This window comes from Tricharina praecox, assembly GCF_024521635.1.
Source record: "Tricharina praecox strain CBS 144465 chromosome Unknown BZA05scaffold_4, whole genome shotgun sequence".
NCBI lineage: Eukaryota > Fungi > Ascomycota > Pezizomycetes > Pezizales > Pyronemataceae > Tricharina > Tricharina praecox.
In genome coordinates this window covers 1,324,047-1,342,560 of record NW_026250406.1, presented here as the reverse complement: position 1 = coordinate 1,342,560, position 18,514 = coordinate 1,324,047, and the positions used below count along the sequence as shown (strand labels likewise).

The 18,514-nt window shown below is 56.1% G+C and overlaps 5 protein-coding genes across 5 annotated transcripts; 2 read left to right on the top strand and 3 right to left on the bottom strand.

The window, feature by feature from the left end:
- Window positions 1-118: 118 nt before the first annotated feature.
- On the top strand, window positions 119-1,271 carry BZA05DRAFT_463783 (uncharacterized protein; the record flags this gene model as incomplete). The annotated part of the gene is made up of 3 exons (XM_051487714.1): window positions 119-277; window positions 330-922; window positions 974-1,271. The coding sequence occupies 3 exons, from the start codon at window positions 119-121 to the stop codon at window positions 1,269-1,271; spliced, it is 1,050 nt and encodes a 349-aa protein (XP_051342672.1).
- A 2,507-nt stretch (window positions 1,272-3,778) lies between these two features.
- On the bottom strand, window positions 3,779-5,625 carry BZA05DRAFT_416202 (uncharacterized protein; the record flags this gene model as incomplete). Its single annotated transcript, XM_051485370.1, has 6 exons — window positions 3,779-3,927; window positions 3,964-3,979; window positions 4,417-4,589; window positions 4,967-5,198; window positions 5,249-5,290; window positions 5,605-5,625. The coding sequence occupies 6 exons, from the start codon at window positions 5,623-5,625 to the stop codon at window positions 3,779-3,781; spliced, it is 633 nt and encodes a 210-aa protein (XP_051342671.1).
- A 916-nt stretch (window positions 5,626-6,541) lies between these two features.
- BZA05DRAFT_434085 (uncharacterized protein) lies at window positions 6,542-9,136 on the bottom strand (the record flags this gene model as incomplete). Its single annotated transcript, XM_051486304.1, has 2 exons — window positions 6,542-8,101; window positions 8,155-9,136. 2 exons carry the CDS (start codon window positions 9,134-9,136, stop codon window positions 6,993-6,995), a joined length of 2,091 nt encoding a protein of 696 aa, XP_051342670.1. The 3' UTR covers window positions 6,542-6,992.
- A 3,175-nt stretch (window positions 9,137-12,311) lies between these two features.
- Window positions 12,312-14,077, bottom strand: BZA05DRAFT_434084 (uncharacterized protein). The gene is made up of 2 exons (XM_051486303.1): window positions 13,538-14,077; window positions 12,312-13,348 (listed from the first exon to the last, which is right to left on the bottom strand). Exons 1-2 carry the CDS (start codon window positions 13,966-13,968, stop codon window positions 12,517-12,519), a joined length of 1,263 nt encoding a protein of 420 aa, XP_051342669.1. The 5' UTR covers window positions 13,969-14,077; the 3' UTR covers window positions 12,312-12,516.
- A 1,505-nt stretch (window positions 14,078-15,582) lies between these two features.
- Window positions 15,583-16,806, top strand: BZA05DRAFT_434083 (uncharacterized protein). Its single transcript, XM_051486302.1, has one exon. The coding sequence runs from the start codon at window positions 15,622-15,624 to the stop codon at window positions 16,645-16,647; it is 1,026 nt and encodes a 341-aa protein (XP_051342668.1). The 5' UTR covers window positions 15,583-15,621; the 3' UTR covers window positions 16,648-16,806.
- Window positions 16,807-18,514: the final 1,708 nt, after the last annotated feature.

Here is an 18,514-nt window from a genome sequence, read left to right as displayed (position 1 = left end):
ATAGAACTCCTCTTATATGTCTCAATGACGTCCGATTCTTCCCCCGGCCGGTCGATAATTATGGATAAGTGTGCTCTCTTCGCCATATTCACCATGTTCTTCACTTTTCTCGATCGCCATGTTGATACCCGAGGGGGAAAATGGAGGACGTGTCTTGCTGGATGTCGACTTCTCGCTGCTCGCGTTGACCGTCATAGTCGTCGCCGGCCGAGTCTTCTCGAGATTCAAGATGCAGGGAAAGCTGAGGAGTGATGATGTGTTCATCCTTCTTTCCACCGTGAGTCCCCCCGAATTCCACTTCCCACACAGCAAACACTGACCGATAGCAGCTCCTCTTCATAGCCCTCGTCGTACTGCACAGCGTGATGGTGTTCGACTACCATCTCGGCAAGTCAACCGCAACTCTCGCGCAAACAGACATCCGCACGCAAGCACTCATCGGCGGTATCGCGCGCATCCTCTACCTTCCCGCCACGGCACTGATCCGGGTGTCGGTGCTCCTCCTGACGCGCCGCCTCTCGCCCTACTGCTGGGTGCGGCACAGCACCACAGTCCTAACGATCTGCAACGTTGTGTTTGCGATCCTCATGGTCTTCCTGATCATCTTCACGTGCAACCCGGTCAGCGCATCTTTCCAGCCGCCGCCCATGCGACGGAAGGCGCAGTGTCTAAACTACTACACGATCCAGCGGGTGGTTCCCGCCGGGAGTGCAGTGCTTGATTTCCTCGTGTGGGTGCTGCCCGTGGTCCTCGTCGTGCGCGTGCAGTTCCTGGGTTGGAAGAAGAAGACTATCGCTGTGGGACTGCTGGGGATGGGCGTGATCGCGTGCATTGCCGGTGTCATGCGCGTGGTGATCTTGTTCCGCACGCCCGGCGGTAGGGATCCGAGTAGGAGAGCGCCCGTGTTGGGGTTGTGGACGTCGTGAGTAAACACACACCCATCGGTCATGCGGTACATATTGACGGATTTCAGGGCTGAGATCGCGATGGGGATTGTGGCCGCCAGTGCTCCGGCTTTGTGGCCGCTGGTCATCATGGTCGTGAGAGCTTTCACGGAGAAGACACCGAGTTTCAGGTTCTGGAATCGGCCGGCATCATCGGCGGATGAAGAGATTGCGGCCCAGCCAATGAGGCAGGAGCAGCAGGGCGTCCCTATGGATACTATTACGGTCTGGAATCTCACAGTTGAAGAAGACGTCACGATTCCACACGGGATCAGGAATTATAAGAGTCAGGAGCCGTTGTTCGCGGAAGACAGGCAGAACCAGTGATGACTTAACGGTGGTTGCTTCTTTCCCTTTATGACTAGTTTGGGGGTTGTTTTGCTTTCCGCGGCGTCTGGGGTGCTTTTAGATGGTGGTTTGGAGTTTTATTTGGTATGTGGATTTATGTAGATACCAGGCACTGCGAAAATTAGGATGGGTCTCATATTTGATGCCGCTCACCACGATTACATCTTGATGATCTTAACCCATGACGTTGAATGTATATTTCGTAGGCATCGCTGCCGGATGGAGAGAGAAAGATATCTTCAATTTATTTCGCATGCAGCCTATCTAGACTATGGTGAACCGTCGCAATCCTTTCCTGCCCACTCTAGCGGGCTAGTGGAGACCTCATTACCGGCTAGCATTATATGGCGCCGCTTTCGCAGCCGGATGGCTTGTAGTGTGAGTCTTGCTATATGAAGGGTGGTTCTAGTACTAGCTAGCGATGGTATCACTCGACCCTTTGCAGGAAAACCCTAGCTACTAACTAGGGCTCCTTCTTCCCCACACATTCCACTTCCCTCCCTTCTTTCTCTTCCTCCTTCCTCCTCCTTCTTCTTCCTCACCACCAACACCAAGACCACCTCCATCACCACCACCTTCACCATCATCAGGACACGACACTACCGGCGCCAATCCGAAAAAAAGTACACCAACAATCGTCCATACGCCGCATCTTGGTTTTCAATACCTTGCCTGTGACAACATGGGGACGTTTGCAGTGGGAACCTGGGGACCAACTGGACGACACCAACTGGACGACACCAACCTGACACCAACTGGACAACAAACGCGGCAGATGCTAATGGACCAGCTCGCGGCGGATCGACAAAAGCGGCGGATACTAACCAATGGACCAGCAAGAATCGACTGGGAATTTTGTGGGGAGGAGTGCGGACGTATGCAGGCCGCACAGAAGGGCAAAAGACGGGATCACGTACCCGCGGTCCCGGCACGGACCAACAATACGGCAACTACTGGACCTAGACCTGGAACACCACTGGACAACAAACGCGGCGGATAGTACTAACAGACCAGCAGGAATCAACGGGGAGAGCCGTGTAGGGAGGGAGTGCGGACGTATGCAGGCCGCACAGAAGAGCAAAAGACGGGATCACGTACCCGCGGTCCGGCACGGACCAACAAATGCGGCAAACACTGGACCTGGACCTGGACTTCACCCATGATCAGTGGATGTATATCAAAAATGCATCCTTCCACCACGACCTCAGTTTTTAATACTCTAGTTGTAGTGGAGGCGGGCGTATGCAGACATACCGGTACTCGGGGTACATGTAATGCGATATCGCGCAATTGCTGTAAACGCGGTATCAACGCACTGTCGTAAATTCCGCTCCAAAAGCAGCACTGCCAGGTGCATAGTGTATCACTCGCCACCTTCACTTAAGGCCTGCGAAGCCAAGGAAGTGACGCTCACCAAGGTAAAGTAGCATCACGCCGTTGACGAGCGCTCCGAGAGGTTCAGCCAGCACCACAGCATGACGGAAGTTATGACCACCCCGCTTCGTCCAATCGGTTTCTCACGAGTCACAAGTCACAATCCTCCGCTCCAATCACTATCCACGGCGGTTATGTACCATTTGCGCGTACGTGAGAGAGCGAGATCTTCAATTTATTTCGCATGCAACCAAGTATCTAGACTATGGCGAACCTTCGCACTCCTTTCCTGCCCACTCTGGACGGCCGCGGCGGAGACCCCGCTACTGGCTAGCTTGATGTGGCGCTGCTGCCTGCCAAACAAACAAACAATAAAGAGCGAAGGTATAATATGCCCGCGGTGGAGCTAAAAAGGTACCCGGTACCCTCGGCGGACTGCGGTACGCGATGCCCGCTGCACCGCCACCCTAATTCTGCGTACAAAACCAAGTGTTTTGAAGCAGTCGACTGGGCAACGAGAGTTTAACAGAGAGAAAGTGAATGCTTTTCTATTTTATCCAAGCACTGGAGCTCGCCATGGTGCTGCTTTCCCAACTTTTATAAGGATTTTTTTGTGGGTTATGTGTTCCATCCATCAGTTGAGAAGTAAGATTTTGGCCAGTATTTCAGTGACGAGTCAATCCAATTTAGTGACCAGTCAATCCATCGTACTGGCAAGTCACTAGATGTGCGCATAGCGAGTCAGTAACTTTTATGCCTCAAGCGCAAATTCGACTCATCTGGTCTGCGCTGTCCACAACGCGCGACTAGAGACAAATCGGCCATTGGACGGTTATGAAATGCAAGCAAATTCTTGGAATGAAGAATCATGGGCCACTCGCCAAGTTCTTCACGCCGATAATGTCGAACACAAGTGGCGAGCCCACCGCTGCCAACGATAGAGAACGCTGCGAACCTACTTCCAAACACACAGCAGCTTCCGAAGCGACACCTGTCCCAGCAGCCGACTGTCCAGCAGGAACACGATTAGCACCAGTGGCCACCAGTCAAAACCGCCTCCGCAACTTCACCCGCCAAATCCTCCGCCGCAACCGAGTTCGCAATTGATACTACTAGTACAAAAGCCAGCGGTGGAGCAGATGGCTGTTTCGCAGCTTCGCGCCAGCAACAGCAGCTCCAGCCTCAACACCAGGATCCCCAGAGCCTCCAGCAGCCTGCGCAGGTATCGTGAAACCTTTCCAAGGCCGTCTCCCAGCAGGAGCTGCGGATAGTGTACGAAGACGAGCTCAGAACATACACGCGGTATCCATGCGCTGTCTGGGGACAGAGAGACAAACTACTATAACAGTAGTCCGACACAGGCAGCTCAGTTCCGCCACTCTTCTAAGTTCTAGGGTATCTATTTTACTACGCTCCCTGCCGGCCGGTGGAGCTGCTCAGGGCCTCAGACGAGTCGGATATCCATAGGGAACGGCAGAGTTATTGAATTCGGGATTAATGACCTGGCTAATGAAATATATTGATGATCTATCTCCAGCAGTTAAATGAGCAGAACCCCACCGTGAAAACAAAAGCAACCTCCATAAATGACATGAACCCATGATCCCAACCCAAGAAAACAAGAAAGAAAAACAAAACAGGAAAGAAGAAAAAACAAGAAAAACAAAACAAAAACAAAAACAGCTCTTGAACCAGTTGTGGAAGTCAGTAAGATATTCAATGGGGAAGCGGAAGGGGGAGGGGAACATACCCTCTCGGGCGCCCCGAGGGCCTTACGGTTCCTCAAGTCATATCGAGGCTTGACGGTCTTTTTCTTGATGCGGGCCATGATCGCGCTGGGTGCACATGCGGTGCACTCCTGCCCCACATGAAAACCTCCATCGCCGTCGAATCGAGTCTTCCCCAGAGTCGAAAGGGCGTTTGCTGCGCTGGCGGCAGCATCTACTCCCTCGCAGTCTTGCGGGGGGAATTCGAACCGGGTTTGGGTCCTCTTCGTAGTACCCTTTGCCTCTCCCTCAGACTTTGCCGGCTATTCTGCCGACTTGGTCGATGCTTCCGGAGTCGTTACCAGAGGTTTCTTGTGCTGGAGTTTCTTCCATCTTGGCTTCGCGGTCTGGACGCGAGGCCACATCACAGCACATCACACCCTGCACCACAGTGCATGAAACCCTCCACCGCCGCCGAGCCGAGTCACGTGCGCTCGGAAACCGGAGAGGGGAGGGGCGGTTTCCGGCAGGAGCCAATCACTGATTAGTCCAATTCGATTCGTGGCAGCAACAGCGGAAGAAGAGAAGACATACACCGCGCCAACCGGTTGACCTCGTCAACTTCGAAGTCCCAGATATCCTCGCCATTCTCCTGGGTGCCCTTCTTCTTGCGTGGAGCCTTTGGAGGATCGAGATCCTTGGGGGCCTCCTCAGCGTTCGGAGGAGTGGCGATAGCCGCGGGGGCGCCGGCGACGGAACTGCCAAGGCGGTGGGGGTCATGACTCACGACCCTGGACACGCAGCCGGTCTGGCGCTCCTTGCTGTCCTAGTTAGGTTCGGTCAGCTATGAGCAGAGGTGGAAGACGCGCAACTTACCTCGTTTTTGTATGGGTAGTGACGGCCATTCAGAATGGTGTCCTTCAATGGGTCGGTAGAGCCAGACAATTTTGATTTGCCGGCCTACCAGCTTCATCACCTCGTTGCAATTGAAAGTGGTGTCGACCTCGATGCCAGATCGGCGGCAGATCCCCCTGTGGGGGGGGGGGTGCTGTATGTTGGGGTGAAGGAGATAGGTATAAAAGGAAGAGACGAAGAAGATTGTTTGTTTGTTATGAAGAAAAAGATGGGGAAAGAAGAAGGGAGGAAAAGAAGGAAGGGAGGAAGGGAGGAAAGTTCTTATTCAATATCTTGAAGGAGATTTGGCCGAAATCCTGGGCAGGCGCACAACTCACAATTGAATTGTGAGGGCGCATTTCCTCACATAGTATTCTCCGCGTGATCGCGAGCAAACTTCAAAGTGGTTGGTCCCGAGTGAGACTTAGAGTTAGCGCGAGTGAGACTGGGAGTTAGCGTGAGTGTGAGGCTTGCGAGCGAAACAAACACGAGCAAACACGAGCAAACACGAGCAAACACGAGTAAACATTTGAATGTTAAGACTTTCTCTCTGCTGGCTGGCTGGCTTCTCCACCGAGAGCAGTTTTTTTTTTGGAACAAGTGCTCTCCGAAGACTTTCTCTCTGCTGGCGGGCTAGCTTCTCCACGAGTCCACCGATCGTAGTTTTTTTTTTTTTTTTTTTTGGGACATGTGCTCTCCGAGTGATTGCTTGGTGGGCGTGCGGCGGGCCTGTTGCTCCACCACCAGCTAGGAGTGCAGTTATCGGAAATTCGGGTAACTATGTACTTGGTACTAGGTGCTAACGGGAAATCATGGGATATCACGCATCTTTTGAGTCCTGCCACTGAGTTGGAGGGGGAGTGAGGATCGGGGATGGGAGCCGTGCTGGGCTGCTGGGCTGTAGGCTGGATGTTCCATCATGTACCGTACTACTATATAGTGTTCAAGATGTATTCAGTACCGTAGCTGTCGCGGCGGTGGATGCCGAAAGCTTAGGCCCGGTATGGACTAGATAATGACACTGTGGGTTCGTAAATTCGTGCGCACGATGTCGTGCCCGACTCTTCTGTTGATACCGTACCGTAGTGTGCTGTTGTCGGCACTGGGCAGAGAGGACGAGTACGGTACTATCTGCATCGCCGACAGCCGCCGTCCGCGTCCCCCAGAAGACATCGAAGTTGGATCGCACATGTAGTTCCATCACTCCAGAATCCAGATTACGTTTTGGTGCTGCGCACATTACCGTAGATCCCCGCTGTTTCTCATATAGACACGCAGGCAGGTAGGTAGGCAAGCAAGTAATCAACTCGAGTTGCTTCACTCAGTTCAGGATCCCGTTCATCTCGTTCACATCATCTACATCATCCACATCATTCACATCATCCAATCCATCCAAATCATTCAGTTCATTCATCTACCCCATCCACCATGCCCAACCACCCCGAAACGTAACTCCGAACACCACTGCCTAGTACCTAGTATGCACCATCTTCTTCTCACGAAAAAGATAGCCCGTAACTACCAGGCTGGAAAGAAGAAAAAAGAACAAAAAAGAGGGAACTATCGGGTGGAGATGTGAACTTGAACTAGAAACCGGAATTAAAATTGATGGAGTGATGAGATTTTGAGAAATTGGCGAGGTAGAAACTCCAGGAGCAGTAAGAAGTAACGCGTGATCGTTTTTTTTTAAGCTACGCCGTTCGAAACACCAGTGCCGTAGTCAAGACTAGACGAGCGATCCGCCCGTCAAACTTCCATTCGTCGGCGTTCGCTTGAGCGTGTTCGGTCTCTGCTCCTTCGGGTTGTCGCCATTCTGCATCGCGCTAACTCCCACGCCGCCCTTAGCAGCGCCAGTCAACGAGCGCGTGAGCGTTGCAGGACCATCCGCCAGCCCTCCCGTGTCCGCCCTCCTCAGCGCGCCAGCGGTGAGTCCCCCCGTCGACGTGCGTCTCCTGAGGTTACCCTCCGTGAGCCCACCGAGGCCACCGGACAGCGATCTCGCGAGCGGTCCCTCACCCAGGCCACCCGTCAAACTCCTCGTCAGCGCGCCCTCGGAGACAGTACCATTATCGAGCAGCTCCTTAACGTCCGCGACCTTCCTCTCGACCTCCGCCAGCTTCTCGCGGGCGACACGCTCCTCCTCTCTTCGCTCCTTCTCGCGCTTCTCCGCCTCGACCCTATCGACCCAGTCACGCACCCCCTCAACCGCCCCACGGGGATCCTTCTTGAACCTCAGCAGCAATCCCTGGACCTCGGCGGGCGAGAACGTTCCCTCGGGGACTCTTGCGGCGAACGCGGCGGCGAGCGTGGCCAGCTCCGCCGCGCCCGGGAAGTCGGATGGGAAGTTTAGCAGGAGACGGTCGGACGCGTCGACGGTGTACAAAGCCTGGAACAGGTTGTGCACTATCGCCCGGTCGGCGAAGGAAAACTTCACTTGTACGTCCACTCGCCCCGGACGGATAAGCGCCTCGTCCAGCCGCGCGCGGTGGTTCGTCGTCATGATTAGTAGTCGCCCCTCCTTGGAGGCGACGCCGTCAATGGCGTTGAGAAGGCCCGAGAAGGTTACTTTCGCGCTGCTGGAGGAGTCGGCGGGGCTGCTGCTGGGGGGCCCCGTGGTGGACTTGGTCGGCATGCTGGTTGAACTGCTGGAGTCCGAGTCTCGCGTCACACCGCAGGCGTCGACGTCTTCGAGGAGAACGATGCAGGAGCGGGGGAGGCGGCTGAAGAGGTGCGCCAGGATGTCGTCGTTCATCCAGGTGGCGGAGAGTGACAGGGAGTACACTTGCAGGTTGAACTTGCCGGCGAGCGCGACGGTCAACGAGGTTTTTCCGGTGCCTGGGAGCTGTTAGTGATTGCGGTCATAGAGAGGGGTGCGGGGGATGGCGCACCTGGAGGTCCGTAGAGGAGGTATCCACGCCGATAGGGCAGGCCGCGGTTAGCGTACCACTTGCTGGTAGCAGGCATGAGGTACTCGGCGATATCGCTGCAGATCATATCCTTCTGGGACTCATCGAGGACGACGGTCTGGATCGGCCTGATAGCGCGCGAGAAGCAGCGCTCCCAGCCCGGGCCACCGCCATCCATCCCCTGCGTCGCCTTGAACACCACCGTGCGGCCGACATCCTTCTGGTTCCTGCGGTCGCACACGCGCTGCAGCAGCATCTTCAGCGGCGCCGTGTCGCGGCCATAGATGGAGAGCTCGACGAGCTCGCGGCGCTTCTTCCACCAGGCGCCGGGGTTGCCGTCCGCCGGCTCGCTGCGCGTGATCGTCACGGTGTGTCCCGTTGGCTTGAAGTAGAAGTAGTGGCTGTACCCGGGGGTCGGCGCGTACTTGATCTTCTTCTTGTTCTTAACGTGCATCATGTCGTCGTCGTCGCTCTCGTCGTCGGAGTCGGACTCATCACCGAAGAGGCTGCCCTTCCACCCGTCCAGATTCGCCTCCAGATTCCGCGTCGGCTTCGCATACCACGCCATCTTGCTCGTCTTTCCGATGGGGTACACATCGCTCTCCGCATCAGCCGTCTTACCGCTGCTGCCTCCAGCGACTGCGCGCTCCTCGCCACCAAAGATCCTATTCTCCTCGAGATACTCCATGAGTGCGGTGTAGACACTGTCCTCGGACGACACACGGATGTGGCAGGTGTAGTGCTCGTCCAGCAGCGTGTTGCGCACAAAGCTGTCGACGTGGCTCCACCCCGCAAACACCATCGCGCCGAAGATGCAGAACGTGATCACGACGTTCAGGTCGATCCCCAGCGTCGACTCCAGCAAGGGCCGCGCTTGCTCGAGAATCTGGTTCGCGATCGTCGTCATCGATACCGCGCCGAGAAGGCTGCCGCTGAAGCTGCCAAGGCCGCCGTCGTCGCTCATGGTGGCGGGTGGGGGGTTGGAGTGGGGAAGCAGGTGGAGTGGGGGGTGCGGGATCGGAGGGGAGGGAGTGCGGAGGGTGGGGGAGGGAGTGGTGGTAGTGATGGTGTTTGTGTTTGTGTTTGTTTGTGGTCGCTGTCGTTATGTTGCACTGGCTTCAACCGGTCTGGAAGGGTGTGCGCAACGGCAAAGCGGCGCGCTGACGCTTTCGATGCCGGTATCGAAAATATCACGAAAAGAATCAATCCGGGCATTGCTGGCATTTAAGTACGAGTTCGTCTATGATGATGGTTTACACAAATACATCTGACGAGATGGATGGATGCCTGGAGGCTTGTTGCACTAACTACCGTAGTACTACTCGTATACACCCCAGCGACGTTTATCACACGCATCGCATGTGCAGATATGCAGATTATCAATCAATTTCCGCACGCAGGCAGGCGGGGGGGATGCGTGTCTTTGCTCCCCTTCGTCTCTCTCCCGTCGTCGGATTGACCGCACCGTGGGTCGTCACGACTCACGCAGGGTAGTTGGAACGTTGCCAGTCAGGCAGTCACAGACTTGTTTTGCACTTGCAATCTTCGAGCTCGCAGCTGGAATCTCCCATTTGCTCGGCGATTGCCGAGCGGGGTCGGATTGAACAAGCCCCATGCTTGATGCGGCTCAGCCGCCTCCTCCGAGCCACCAGGCAGCAGGAAACTCCCCCCCACCTCCACCTCCACCCCCGCCCCGCACCGCACCGCCCCCACGAGGATCTGTGGAGATCTGTAAGTAGGCCCCTGACCCACGACCGCAGACCAGAGGCTTGGATCAGCCCTATGGAACACTCGGTTTCGGGTTCGGCTCGTCTGGGTCTTACATACTTACATCATACATAGCAGGTGCGGATCCTGGATATGAGTCATTCCCAGCGCTTACAGTCCGGGCTTGCGCGTTGGCACACTATGCGCAAGGCAGCCACAACCACGGACTCTACTATATGTGCCGCCCGCGACGATGATGGCTGTATGGCGGGAAACCGTGACTCGATCGAGAGACGGGAGACGGGAGACGGGCGACCGTACATATGGGAAGGCAGCGCGGTTATCCGGCCTGAGAGAACGAGAGAAAAAGAGAGAACACGGCTGCCTGCAGTGTACATACGCGGGCGTGCGCGCACGCTCGTGATCCCGTCAGATGATTGTCGGCCATGCCGTGGATCGGCGGGCGGAATCGCGTATTGGACTCTGGGAATCGCGAATCCTAGGTAGCGTTCGGCTGGGAGAGTTTGCTCAGATAATTGGGGGTTCGTCTTCAGGGTTCACTGGGCTTACTGGTGGTGATGGCTGGGGGCTGCTGACTGATTACTGATTCATGAGTGCTGATTGCTCAGTGCTGGGTGCTGAGCGATTGCGGGGGGAATACCTACTAGCACTAGTACTATACAGCCTCTTAATCCTCCCGCTTCCTCATGTCGGCAATACGTGGACACTATTTCCCTCCCTCCCACTCCCGGTCTCCACACTTCACTACAACCACAGTACACACTTGATATGTACGTACAAGATTCAATACACAAACTCAAAAAGCCTACATAGCGGTAACCAGCATGCTACCTACATAATCCCCCGTCTCGTCTCGTGTCATCATGTGCCCCACAGGCGGCAAGCATAACCACTTCTTACTTTCTGCCGTATATACCCCCAGCCCTGCCCACCACATGCCCACCGCATGCCCGCAGTAACCACCTGGGCAACTTAGCTAGCTCCAATCGTTTGGTGAATATTCCAGTGATACATATTCCATACGTCACATCTAGATTTAGACCATTGATGCACATGCTACAATGCACTTTTCTGACCGGAGTGACGGAGTGACAGATTGTGCATTGAAGAAGAGGAGGGCCCAGATCTGAGGCTGCGGTTGCGGCTGCGGCTGGGATGGCATGGAGATATAGGAGGGGGAAGAGGTGGAGCTGACTCACTGAGGCTGGCTGCTGGCTGCTGGCTGCTGGCTGCTGAAGTGCTCAGCCGTCGTGCTCACTGCAGTCAGCCTGTGTAACTAGTGGTGCTACCTACCGGAGCGGTGACAGGCGTTGAGAGCCGTATCGATGACTCAGAGTCTCCCCGTAACATCTCGACCACTGGATACCATACTGGCGGATCCGTCGACCTCCTGGAGCGGGAGACGCCGATCTGTGCGACGCCTCCCTACGACGCCTCAAACGGCTACCTAGACTCTACTATCCCAACCGAGTGAGACTGGAGGTCCGGAGGCGGTAAGGATGGATCCTCCTAGCTCAGCCGTGCGAAACACGGATCGGCTCCAGCCGTCCGTCATATGTATGTAGAACCGGTGGTGTCTTCCACCACAGTCCGCTCGGGCTTGACGGTAAAGCAAGGAGAGGATTCAAGAACAGCACTTGCACTTGCACTTCGCGCCGCAATTGATGGCAATGCGGACTTCAGACTCCTGACTCCAGCCTCGAGAGCTGAGAGTGCGGATGCGAAAGCATGATTGATAAGGATTGATCATTGATCATTGCGTATCTAGCTGTTTCCTCGTTTACCTACCCAAGTATTCAGAATTGTTGATATTATGCATCTCACTACCTGTTCCAGTGTCACTGCTGCTTTCCACTGTCCTTTCCACTGTCTTTTTGCTGTTTTCATACTGCCCTCAGCTTATTTCCTTCATGGCTGCTTATCATCATCCATGGCTTCTCAGGAGTCAGTGCCCACCAGAGTCATTCTCTTGAGCTTTCAAGCCTTCAGGCCTTCGCGCCTTCAAACCCCCAGCCCACATAGTCCGGTGACGGCGACGGCTGTCGTCGGCGTCGCATCCGCTGTCTGATGCCCGGCTTCATCTCGTCGTCTAGACTCTACACGGGCTCGTTTCCCTTTATAAGCAGTCCCCTTTCTCTTCGTTCTCTTCGTTCTCATCTTTCTTATCTTTCTGGTATCAATACATCAATCGGGTAAAGTTCGTCTCTCAATTCCAACATTTGTTCAGAATGGCGTGTCGAGTGACAATTGCAACGAAGCGGGAAGCGGGCAGTAGGTGGTAGTTGGTAGTTGGTAGGCAGTGGTGGAGTGGGACTGTGGGTATAAAAGGCCCAGTCCGGCTACTTATTATACAACCATTCACAGTTCCTACGTACCATTACTATTCTCCCTACCTAATCCCATCCTCCTCACTTTGGCGGAGTGACTCGAATTTCACAGCTCGAGTTCCAAATGTACTCGCGTCTACGGAATCGATCACTTCCGACTAGGGAAGCTTTGATTGTTTCGCTTCGTTCAGTTTATTCTTGAAGCTATTCATCAGGGGTTTATACATTAGAACCCCGCTCATGCCATAGTACATATTTCGATACCGATTTCATTTCCACAAGTAAGCGGTCAGTGTAGCACCTCACCGCGACCTCCTCTGAAACCCCCCCTCCTTAGCGGAGTATTCAGCGGCGGCGGCGGCGTATCCTGCTCGAAGTCGTCGTCAATATCCAACCCCATCAACGCCGCCTCCAACCCCGCCGCACTCCCGCCGGTCCCCCGCAGCTTCTCTACCAGATCCTCAGGTAGTCCGAAATCATACGCCTCATCCAGTCCATAGACCTCGAGCTTCGTCTTAACCAGCAACTTCCCTCTGGGCCTCCTACATATAATCGCAAACCTCCTCCTGCCGTCCTTCCCGGCCAGCCTCGCCATAGTATTCTTGAGGGCATAGAGGGTCTTAACGACCTTCGCTAGGCTATCCGCATTCTCGTCCTGCCACTTCTGGAACGTGCCCTCCTCCTCGAGGTTGTTCAGCAGCAGCCTGCTGAACATGTCGCCGCTGCGAAGGCCTTTGCAGAATAGAGGCGTGCGGCTGAACCACATCTGTGGTAGGGCGCGCGCGAGAATGGAGGCCGGCGGGGCTTTTAGGCTGCAGGATTTGATCTGCAGCACGGAGGATTGCGGCACGAACGTCCCGGAGAAAATCAGCCGGTGGCCTGTCGGCGTGGTTAGCTCCGGGGGCGCCGTCGGGGGCGGTGGGGTGAGTGGTGATGGCTCCGACTTCGAGACTCCTGTCTCCACATTCTCGCCGACTGTCTCCTTCTCTCCTCCAGTCTCCTCTTTGTCTCCCTCAGTCTCCGCCTTCTCCCCTCCCACTCCCTCATGCCCCTCCCCCTCCGCCATCGCATCCTCCCCCGGCCCCGGCACCCTCGCATTAGTCAAACTGCTCACACACAGCCTGAGTCCACCCAGCGTATACCCAACAGCTCTTTTATGCGCCAGCACCTCCCTCCTTCCCCCATCCCCTCCCTTGCCCCCCCCTTCCCCTCCCGCATCCCCATCCCCATCCGTAGTACACGCGCCCTCCCACGCCCCTCCCCACCCAACGGCGTCAACCCTCATTTCCCAATCGATCCACCTACTTAACATAACCGTGCCATCGACGACCTCCGCATTAAGCCTAAACTCCTGCGGCGCATCATTGACAAAATCCAGCAGCAGTCTTAGATTCCTACGGTCCGTAACGATATCGAAGCTTCCGGGATCCACGTGCGGCGCGGTAACAGCCAGTGCGCGGAACAGTGGCTCCAGCGGGCACGAAGGGAACGCTTCGATTATCAGCTCGGCGGGAGGGTCGCGGGGGAGTGTCAACGGCAGCGCAGGTGCGTGGAATATGCGAGGGTGACCCGGCACGACGATGCGCTCCACGCCAAGGATCGTGGGAAGGATGTCGTATGACGTCAACGCCGTCACCGCGTGCTGAGTGACGTTGATGTCGTCGAATTCGTACGTTGGCGGGATCGGCAGCGTCGTGAGCGGCCACGCGGGCGTGACGCCTTCGTGGAGTTTGCGTGGCATCGGGGGAAGGTGGGAGGGCAGGGTGCGGAGAGCGGAGGAGCGGGATACGGATTATATAGTACGTGATGCATCCGCACGTACATACATACCTACCCCGCTCGTTTGATCGACGCGGGTGTGGTACGATACACACGAGCTCATCCTGCATGCTCTACTATGCTCGCTCATCACAACACGGCTGTGGGCAACGCTACATACAACCGCCAGGCTCCAGCAACAAATCCACGTCTCAGCTGTGTACCCACATATCATGGCTGAACAGGAAGTAAACCAAATAAAACTGTACAATTGCTCTTCATATCACAGGCCAAGACGCACAGTACTGAAAGCTTGTTGACGGATATGGCGATAAACCATCAACTCTTGAGTGAGATACCGTACTCTAGGTACGGCAGCTGATGGGTGTTGTCTACCACCACCATCATCCATGAGAGAAGCGATATCTATGCAGGATATCTAGATGATCCGATAAGATAAGTCTCGTGGCCAGTCGGACCGAGTGACACCCAGCGTTGTGAGCACCGAAGTAGGCAGCGGACTCGCGCAGATGGCTCTTCGAAGTTGAATAAAACCTCAGTTTCTCCATAACTCTTGATTTTTGCCGTCCCTTCCCGGTAGTAGACTCGTGATCTGAAATGAGTTTGTGCTAGAGTAACTCGATCAGCTCCAGTCTTCACGGGATATGATTCGCTCGCGACACAGATCATCACGCGGTTCAGCCCACCCATCGAGTCGAACTCGTCACCTGAATCGCGTGGAAAATCCCCAATTGACGATGGCGAAGCTCCCGGTACTCTACTGCACTCTACATTCCACAGCAATCACCTCGGAAATCCCCATTCAGCTCCAATAGCTAAAATCCCGAAGCTGAGACACGTACCAGGGTTCGCCAATAGCAAGTCTGGACCACGGCGCGCCTGCAGCCTTCTGCAGCCACCTGCCGACGACCGACATGAGGACAGCGGCCATTAGCCTATCCCGTCCGGATGGCCGCGTCACATCCAGCTCCCTCCCTCCCTCCCTCCCTCCCTCCCTCCCTCCCTCCCTCCCTCCCTCCCTCCCTCCCTCCCTCCCTCCCTCCCTCCCTCCCTCCCGCACCTCCGTCTGCGCCCGACCAAGAAACACCTGGAGATATACATACCGGTATCCTACGTACAGCGCCGGATTCGGGTAGGGCAACCAATTCGTGCGCAGCAATTCCGCCATACAGATTGCCGGATCCTGAGACAGATTGGCTCGGAGGTGCGGGTGGGCGCGCGGGCGGGCGATGCGATGGATGGCTGACAGCTAGCTAGCAAGCTAAGCTAAGTACGTGGTCTCACACACCATAGGAACAACACTGCAAGTCTGCAACAAGGCTGCTGCTGTTGCCAGCAACGCATGGTGGCCCGAACGAACCCACACCTATCCTGTCGACCCCCCCGCCGCCGTGAGTAGAGTACTTTATTTTTTTCAGCTGGGGAACGGATTTCCCTTTCGACCTTGTCCCCGGATCTGTGCTTCTACTCTCCATACGATACGATACGATACACCACATTCCGGCGCCGGCAGCAGCACATCAGCCCCCCGCCCCACGCCCCCCGCCCCATCCACCCATCCATCCATCCTCCAAGACCCAGCCAGCCCCCCGCACGCACGCACGTACTCTCCAGCATGCCCTCGCGCACTCGCTCTTCCGCAGAAGTAGAAGAAGAAGAAGAAGACTGTGACACCGACACCGACAGCGACACCGACACCGACACCGACACCGACAGCGACAGCGACACCGACACAACCCACCAGCAGCAGCAGCAGCATCCGCACTACCTCCTCCACCGCATCGACAACCGCTATCGTGCGCTGCTCGACACGATGGACGTGCACCACGCGCGCGCGATCCAGGAGCTCAAGGACGGGTACAACGCGATCCTGCGACTGCAGGAGTCGCTGATCTTCCAGCAGGCGGAGCACATCGCGCGGCTCGAGCGGCAGCTGCGTCCCCTCCCAACATCACCAAATCTCTCGCCGCGCTCCATGCCGCCCGTGTACGAGGCCGGTGTGGGGGCGGGGGGACGGCTGTCCCCCCCCGTGCCGCCGAAGAACGGCCGCAGGCTGAGCCAGGCGCTGGATCTGGCGCAGCTGGACGCGATACTCAGCGCGGAGGGGCCGCCGCCGCCGCCGCCGCCAAAGAATAGGGCGCGCCCGAAGAGCGGCAGGAATTCCTCGTTCTCGACGGTCGTGAGCGACGGTACTACTACCGCAGAGGAACATCTGGAGCGCGCCGCGAGGGAGCAGATTAGGACGTGGAAGAGGCAGGTGGGCTCGGGGGCGGGGACGGGCACGGCGACGGCGACGGGCACAGCGACGGAGAGTGATAGCTTTGAGGAGGAGGAGGAGGAGGCCGCGTCGAGGAGTGGGAGCGGCGAGGAAACGGTGCGTGGTGCGTTGCCGGTAAGGAGCGTGTCGAGGGCGACTGGGTCGGTCAGGGCGCCGAGTGTTACCGGCGCAAGGGGCGGGGGAAGAACGCCATACAGGCCGAGCACTAGTGGCGGGACGGCCGCGAAGCTGGTGAAGCCGAGTCCAGCGGCGGTGGAGAAGAAGCAGCAGAAGCATCAGCAGCAGGCGAAGGCAGCGGCGGAGAAGCCGTGGAAACCGGTAGGATTGTTTCGGCGGTTATGGCATCGGGGATTGGGGAAGTGAAGGGCGTTTCGGTTTTATTTTGGATTCTGGAGCATAATTACAGCATAGCATAGCATAGATAGTACTTGCATCGTCGGATTTTTGTCATATTAGATTACCGGTACAGCGTTTGTGGGAGCGGGTTTAGCGAGCGAGCAATTCACGGGCGCATTTTTGGAGATCACCACAGAAGAAGTCCCTTCCCCGTTCCCCCTTCCCCCGGCAAACCCAGCAAACCCATACCGTCAAAGGTGCTACCACCTCCTCGTTTTCAGTGCAGCCCCGAGCGATTGGCCCAATCCCACAACCCAATCGCTGCAGGATTTGAAAGATTTCAAAGCAATATTACCGTCAAATCCTGCTGCACGCGCACCTCAGCCGTAACTTACCAAGTTGGTTATGAGTATGACCAACTGCACGTCTGATGTTTGCTGCCAAACAATTGGGAGATGATTCGCGAGAAAGCGGGTCTTCCCGTGGATAGTACGTACGCACGGACGGGACGTGGAGGCGGATCCTCTGGGATCCTCTGGGATCTGCCGCGGGAACTTTGTGCGAGGTGGGGGCTGTAAGTTGCAACACAACACCGGGGTCGCAGGGGGGAGGAGATTGGGCAGGAAATCTACTCTATGTATGTTGGTAGGTATCGCACGGTTGACGTCCTGAGGGGAGGGGAGGGGAGGGGCCCGGTGCACCCAGCAGCAGCGCGCTCGGTGGGTTGAGAGTTCACAGAGTAGGTAGAGTATGTGCTCGTCCCGTGCGGCATGATCGTCTACATACTCTACATACCTGCTGAAAGTTGAAACAAACAAACAAACAAACAAGACACGGCAGATCGCTGGATGGTGCTCTAGGTAACATACTCTACTCTAGGTACGCGTGACGTCATGGCGAGTGAGGGATGGTGAGGGGATGGATTGTTGGCTGGGGTGGCGGTGGGGGAGGGTGGGGGGAGGGTGGGGGGGGGGGGGGGGGGGGATCGGTAATGCATATCGGTCATCACCCACGCTGAATAAAGTTTACATTGCACCGGCTGGAGTATGTAAGTTACTGGGATCCGTAGATCTGTTGCACGCTCAAGCTCCCACCTGTAGGCTGTCACTCGCTCACAAGTCCGGTAGGGTGGGCTCTTTGACTCCAGCGAGACTCGATAGCTCCGGCGAGACTCGATATATAGCTCCTGCCTATAGCTACTACGAGACCCGATGGTTCCCACCTTTCACTCACTCACCAGTTCGGTAAGTAGGCTTTTTGGCTCTTGCGAGACTCGATAACTTCCGTCAGCAACTGTACCGAATCTTGACGTCCCCTTCATGTCCTGTAAGCTCCCGCTTGCTGCCAACCGTTCGCTCACAAGTTGCGGGGGCAGTGAATCTCAGCTTGTTGGAACTTAAGGTTGGCGGCGGGGGTCTTTAACACTGCCAGAAGCCAGCTACCAAGCGACCTAGGTACCTAACGAGCCATTTGAATGTGAGAGGCCATTGAGTTCGGAATAACCGCTCCGCTTTGAGTATTGGCTCCGAGGCGAACAGAGGACGAAGGGCATCCTCAAGCAGCGACCTCCCTCTAACCGCTCCATAGGGATTCCGGCGTCTGCACATAAGTCACTCGGCTGCCACTTTCGGAGACACATCATTCCATCTTCGAAGGGCTAGTGAAGCTTGGGACTGTCGTGGGCATGGGGAAGATGTGTGCCCGAGTGACTGGAGTCTGGCGGAAGCCATTGCCCCTTACATACCATCAAGTAACTGTACAAGTACCCCGCTCTCTTCGGCTTCATTCCTGACGAGAGGGCGGTGATATCAAGCCTGTGACACCTCCCTGCGTGGAAGTTTCTTTCACGCTGGTTGGATTTGGAGTACGTGGAATGTGGCGCTCGTAGCTGCGA